Consider the following 7,401-nt stretch of genomic DNA (forward strand, 5'->3'; position numbering starts at 1 on the left):
TAAATCTATAATATTTAAATTAAAAATCATCAATATTAATATATATTTTTTAAAATTATTTTATAACTTTAATTTTAAAAATATTTTTAACTAAACACATTAAATTATTTTTTATTCAACCTGAATTTCAACCACAGTTTTAACCAAACACCTATTTTTTCAAATCAATATTAGTTAAAAATACTTTTTATAAAACAATATTTTTTAAACCACAATTACAACAACTATCACAATAACAATTATCGCAGAATTACAACAACTATCACAATAACAATTATCGCAGTACCAAAAACACTGAACCAGAAAAATAAGCATAGACAACAAAAATCCCAATCCAATCTTTTTTGAAGACATCCGTTATAATCATAACTTTTCTGGAGAAATACATCAGAAGTAACACAACTAGACAACAAGCAGAATTAAGACGTTCCTAGGGCAGCCATGGCTGTGTCTAAATCAGTGAGAAACTGGGAAGAAATTAATAAAAACTACTGAAGAAAAAAAAAATCTGAACTACACTAAAGAGGATCTCATCCATGCTTTGTATTCAATCGCACATGTTAGGATTAGGATTTGACTTGAATATACCATGCAAGGACTACCAGGTCAGTGGTCCTAAGCACAGTATTGCTGAGTGGGAAGCATTTTCACTCTGGATTTTGGCCGCCCCATAGTTGGTACATCTGCATATTATGAATGGGTTGGCTAGGGTTACCATAAATTCCAGGAGTCCGATTAACAGGACTGCCACCATTCTCATCTGAAGACTCACTAGAGCCCCCTCGAGAGGGAGGGCTAACTGTGGTTAGTGGAGCGCCAAAATTCAACATCTGGGGTGGGGGTGTTGAGGAAGGTCCAGATTTTAATGCTTTTGATTTTGATTTTTTCCCATCTGCAATGAAGCTGCCCAAAATTACCTAGCAAGAAACAAGGAATCCAGTTGAATTATAGATCAAACACAACAATATTTCTGTCAAGCTTTCACATATCAAAGGTTCCCTGATGCTCAAATGGTAATTGATGACCATCTAGCAGTGTATTACAGCCACCTGAAAAGACAAATGATGGCCGTGTGAATAAAGACAGATGTTGGCAGGGTGAATACCTGTACAGCAGAAGCTGCCGTTAGCATTCCAGCAACTCCCCCACCCAAAACCCGACCATCTGATCCAGCCAGCGACACACTCAAACCACCAGTTCTGCTCCGACTACCATTACTTTCAGAAAGCAAGAAGGAACCTGATAGAGAAATGATTTCAAAGCGGCCCTGAAAAGAAATGTCAGAAGGCACAGAAATGTCAGCATGACCACAAGAGGGAAATATTGAAATCATGAAAAATAAATTTGGGGGAAGGAGAAATTGATTAAAAGCATAAAACGTCCACACCCCACCAACCTCCAATTGCATATTCAGAAGCACAAATCTAGAAAGATGCAATTGCTGATGATAGCAGTAAAAAGACAGGATTTGACATCTAAATCAGATCCAGAATTCCCAATTAACTGGGTGGTGAAGTAAAGGGATTGAGCAGTCACATAAATCTCAGAATCTCGTGTTTTCACAATATAGATTGCTTATAAGATGAAACTTCAAATGAGGGTTTCGAGCATATACTTCTGAAAAAATGGCGCATCGCTCAATTTTTTCATGCTAAAGAATGGTCTGACATATGTCCTTTACTATGACTCATCAGGAGCTAATAGTCAGCAAAACAGAAGATGATGTCAAAATAATAATCATTTAGGAGCATAGATTTAATAAGGAGAAGTTTTCTTGCAGTTCATAACTTTGAGGATGCAATATTTGTCATTAGATCTTTCTAAACACATGCCAGAAGTGCATATTTACCAAAGGGCCTTGACTTCCTTGAATTTATGGTGAAGGACTTCTGCAATCAACTTTTAGTTCAACGAACCATTTGGTACACAAAGGTAAAATGATTTCAGCGTGTTACCACAAAAGAAATTTACAAGTAAACCAAACAGGTAGTGGCAGTAACCTCTTAGATGAGGAATCATGTCATATTAAAAAAGGCGAAAACCCTAAACCTGTTGACTTGGTAATAGCTTCCAATTTCTCCCTAGTTTCCATGAAGAATACAGCTAAGTTGCTTAAATTCCATAGATGATGAAAGTAACTTTTGGCACATCGATATTATGTATATCAGCTAGCAACTAGGCACGCTCATCTAGCCTAACAAATGTCATTCACGTGCACAGCCACAATTAGAAAGCATGTACTTCTTAATAATTTGGATCAACACCATCTTTTTGCTTCTTGACTTAATTCCACAGTTTTTTTTAACTTAAGAATAAAAAAGGCATCCATAAACACAGCCACAGAATTCTAATTCTCAGAATAACAAGCACATCTATGGGTGGAAAGTACGCCTCCATGCCCTAACTGATTCAGCTTCCCTTCAGCTAAGTTTAGATTTATTTTGAGGTAGCTTTATCTGTTGCAGCCACACCCTCCAAGCATTCCAATAGGAGGGGAATGACACATTTACATGGAGTAAATCATTTGCATCTTACTGAAGCATATAAAATGCAAAGTTATTGCATGTCTAGAAAGCACAACATTAGCCCAATACAAATGTTTGGTGTCCCCATCATCAACAACAGTATTTTTAAAACACTAGAATTTCTTGGGAAAAAAAATCAATTCAAGACCCAGGTTACAGATTTTCTTAGTTCTGATTCTACTCTTTGATGCTGGTGAATGAGGAAATAATCTGTTCGGCTAAAATGTGGTGGGAATGGGACATATGGTCTCAAAGATACAGAATCGATTTCGTTCTCGGAAGATTTCTTGGGGACGTCAAGCTCAATAATATAAACAGATGTAGAATGATGACTGAGAAAAGGCCATAACCTTGACATATTTCACAAAATGACCTGTGCCAAAATATGAAGTAGTACGATTACACAAGTTCAATGCATACACTCTTTCCTGCACGAAAAGACTTTTAGTATTTCCCATAAAACAAGAACAGCACCATTCAAAAGTCCAAGTTCAAAGATGCCATTTTTGGAAGATTTCTTGGGGAAGCTCATTTAAAAATATGGTATACCCATTACTGCCTTGGCAAAAATGGATTCATGAAAGGTGACCTAGAAACGGCTATAACCTTGGCATATTTTAAGAACATGTCCCATGGCAAAAATGAAGCAGGATGCTTAAACAAGTTCAATGCATACACTCTTTTTTTGCAAGAAAAGATTTTTGATATTTCCTATAAATTAAGAGCAACACTATTCATAGCCCAAGTTCAACTTCACTGAGACTAATACTTGTGTACTATTTCATAAATAAATTTGCAATCGAGGAGACCCAGCAAACTTTGACCAAAAGACTTTCCAAACCTTGGTTTCCAGCTCCTAATTATACTATCTATTTAGGACAAACACACACACACAGGCACACAAGACGCATTGTATGAACTCTAACAAGCTCAGTAGCTAGTCCCACATGAATGATGTGAGGAGGTGTGCAAGTAAGGCTGCCAAGGACATCTAAATATAAACACAGCAAAGCACCCAGCTGGTTCTAATAAGGAACAAAGATGTCAGGGGTATTTGAGATTAAATTATAGCAATGGAAAGGGGCACTTGACAGCCATATTATACCTGAATCATCTATATTGTTAGAAACAAATTCTTCTCAAGAGTAAAGGAGATTTTATAGACATCAAAAGTACCTCATATGTCACAGAACCACCAGACATTGCTGGTTGGCGAAGTGTAACATTGCAGATGGCACCATTTGCAGAGAGAATACAAACTGTCCGTGGGCCTTGCTGTGAAAAAGCCATAATCTTTGATGCAATGTCCTGTAACAATGAAGGGGACACTATTTGATGACTCAACATACTTTCAATATCCCGTTTGAAGAGGGATAACAGAACCTTCATAACCACCTCTCCACCAACACATCCTCACTTTTATTTTCAGGGAAAAAAAGAAGAAGAATAAGAAAGTTGGGGAAAACAGTTATTCATTGAGATCTATGAGGCATGTCAACAATTGAATAAAAAAAGATAATGTGGTGCTAATTTAAACAATATTTCATTTAGCTACAAGAATTGTAATTGCAGGTCATCAAACTACATTAAGGTGCACTTATTTTCACCAAAAAAAAAAAGAATCAGAATGACAATGAAAATTTGAGGATGAACATGCTGAAATTTGAGCAACTCACATGGGAAATAAACCCACGTCCAGTGATTTATCTTGCTTGCAAGAAATTTAAAATATGCTGTTCAAAGCTCTCCTTTCAGCAGAAGGCAAGTACTTTGGATGTGGTGTGATAACCAAAAATAGGCACCAGAGAATAAAGTAACCTTATCTGTTGATTGATAGTTTTAAACACGGTTGAATTTAAAAGCACGGGAGTCTTGAACTGTCCCCAAACTAAAATGCTTTGATCCTGAGCTATAAAATATAATCTAACTAATCAAGGACAAGACACAAAAGACCATATTTGTCACACTTGCTGCATTTTTATTCTAACAAACATGATAAAAAAGCATTGCATCCAAAACATAAATTAAAAAGCTGCACAGATACATACCTCTCCTGCTTTCACCGTAATGACATGCGGTGTAAACCCTACGCCTCCAGTCCCACCTGTCCAACAAGAAAACAAAAATTCTTTCAAAACACAAGCATACATTTCAACAAAAATTCAACAAATTTGCACACAATTACCTAAGGCATCAAGCTGCTTCTTCCCAGAACCTGGCGGCCTTCCTCTATGCTTTTTAGAGGGATGCTCAGATGCCACATCAGGCAGGACACCGCTTCCGGCTCCACCACTAGAATCGGCTTGACCAGCCGACATTCCTGAATGAATGGGGGTGGGTGACAAACCCAAGGCAATGTTACCATCAGGTGTGTACTTCCTGGGCCTCCCGCGCTTCTTCTTGGCGGGCTCTATTCTAAACCTCATCCCTGAAGAAGATGTGGGCGACGATCCATCAAAAGCACCTTCAGACTTGGATTGCAGCCGCTGGGCTGACATCGGATTGAAGGGGAAGCCACCACCACCACCAGCATTCTGAGGAGAGATACTGCGGTTGTTGATCAGGTGAGGAGAAGCGGTTGCTGGATAGGAGGAGATAGGGCCCGGAATCATGTTTGATTGTGATTGTGGTGGTGGTGGTGGTGCATGCGGTGGCTGTAGTTGTTGTGGTGGTGGCTGTGGCTGTGGCGGTGGCGGTTCTCTCGAGTCCATATGTTTTTTTTTTTTGAAAAAAATGTGGGTTCTCTCTTTCTTCTTGGACAGTGGGAAATGTGAACAAAAAATAGGGAATTTAGAGAGGTGTGATGGTCTGGTGGGTGTGAGATATCTACTGCAGCGACCACAAACCAAGTACAAGTTAGAAAATGGAACCTCACACTTTGGAGGGGGAGAGAGAGAGAGAGAGAGGGAGAGCGTGCGCAGACTGTCCAGATGGAGATGAAAAAAAAAATAGAGTGAAGCTGAAAAGTAGGGTTTTGGATTTTAGGGTTTTAAAGTGCTCTCTGTCTCTTCACTGGTTGCCCATCGGTAAATTTCTTTCTTTCTTTCTTTATGTTTTTTCAAATTTTCAAAGGATTTTTTTTTCTTTTTATCTTTATTGATTTTTTTTTTCAAATTTCAAAGGAGATGGATAGGTATTAAAAGAATTTTTTTTTGGTGTTATCATGTTTTAAAAATATTTTTTTATATTTTAAATTTTTTTAATATGTTAATGATAAAAATAAATTTTAAAAAATATATTATTTTAATATATTTCCAAACAAAAAATAATTTGAAAAAAAAATCATTATTATAATGTCAAACACTATCTTAAATACTTTAAAATCTAAAAATCACTTGAAATGCCTCCACAATAACCTATCTTTAGCTAATGTTTAATATTATGATAATGGTTGCTTTTTCAAAGTGTTTTTTCACTGAAAATATATCAAAATAATATATTTTTCTTTTTAAAAAAATTATTTTTAACATCAGTAAATTATAATAATCCAAAAATACTAAAGAAAAATGATCTAAAAAAAATCATTTCTTTTAAATGCTCATTCGCACCGCAATACCAAACAGAGCCTAAGTTTTGGTTTTCTACTAAATTATGAATGTGATACTAACATGTCATTTTGGTAAATGAAATGTTTTTCTTTTTGTTCAACAACAAGATTCATATATTACAAAGAAATCTAAAAATGTTGGTAAAAATATTATGCAATCAAAGACAATATAATGTAGATTAGAGCAATGTTTATTGTTTATCTATCTCAAGAGCTAGTTTTGTTGTTTGTGTGACTTCTCTATATCTATAAGCTAATTGTTCAACATCTTGGAATAGTATTGCGATTCAATTAACACTAAAGATGCATTAAAGGTTTTAGATGATTTAGTGATAAGACTTAGGCGTTAAGAGATTCAAAAAGGCTTTCAATTGACTTTTTTAAGATACATATATTAAGATAGACTCCAAGAAGATATTAAATAATGTTCAAGAAGAGCTTATAGATGGACATTTAGATACTATAAAAAAATTGAAATAAAAAGATTTAAATATGCTAGCTTTAACATTTCATTATTGTTTTGGTTATAAATAAAGCTACAAAAAAAATTTTAATGCTATTCAATTGCAATGAAAAATATACATCCATAGCTTTCAAATAATACATGCCATGTCTTTTAATTCATTAATACAAGAGATAACCTTATGTTTGAATTTAGATTTTGATTTTACTAATAAATTACAGAAAGGAAATTAGTCTTATTTAAATTAGTTGTTTATTTTTTAGTTATTATTAGACATTAGAGATATTAGGGTCTTTTTTTAAATTTGGACTAATTGGATTGTTGTTGTTGTTGTTGTTGTTTATTAGATTTATCCGTATTCATTAAGAATATCCTATAGACTTAGGATTTATTTTAGTATAACTTTTATAGACTTTTTTGAGAGAAGACTATTTTTTAATTAAAAAATTCCAACATTCTTACTATTTTTGTGTAGGTGAGTGATTCTCGTACCAAGTTTTTGATTGAACTTACAAGCTCTCTGAATGATTAATAAATTTCTTTGTAATTTTATACTACTCGTTCACATCTCTTTATAGGCGTAGGGTGAGAGTGATTATTGTATATAACTTTCGTTCTCCAAAGTAAATTCTTGTTGAATCAAATTGCAAAACATTCAAATTTGATTTTAGCATATATTAAAAGGTGTTTGTATCAACTAGCCATCAATTTAAAGGTAATGTTAAAAGATGACCATAACCTAATTTTTGAATAAATAATAAAAAAATAAATGGATAAAAATATATTTGATAATAGGGTTAAGACAACATAAAATGTAAAGTTTGATGATGGAATTATTAAATTTGATAGAGACTTTAATTAAAATT

General features: G+C 34.5%; 1 protein-coding gene across 1 annotated transcript; it reads right to left on the minus strand.

Annotated features, from left to right (window-relative positions):
• Positions 1-314: 314 nt before the first annotated feature.
• On the minus strand, positions 315-5,537 carry LOC105121581 (putative DNA-binding protein ESCAROLA). Its single transcript, XM_011020285.1, has 5 exons — positions 4,711-5,537; positions 4,574-4,629; positions 3,702-3,833; positions 1,106-1,267; positions 315-917 (listed from the first exon to the last, which is right to left on the minus strand). The coding sequence occupies exons 1-5, from the start codon at positions 5,234-5,236 to the stop codon at positions 648-650; spliced, it is 1,146 nt and encodes a 381-aa protein (XP_011018587.1). The 5' UTR covers positions 5,237-5,537; the 3' UTR covers positions 315-647.
• Positions 5,538-7,401: the final 1,864 nt, after the last annotated feature.

This window comes from Populus euphratica, unplaced genomic scaffold, assembly GCF_000495115.2.
Source record: "Populus euphratica unplaced genomic scaffold, PopEup_1.0 scaffold25.1, whole genome shotgun sequence".
Classification (NCBI taxonomy): Eukaryota; Viridiplantae; Streptophyta; class Magnoliopsida; order Malpighiales; family Salicaceae; genus Populus; species Populus euphratica.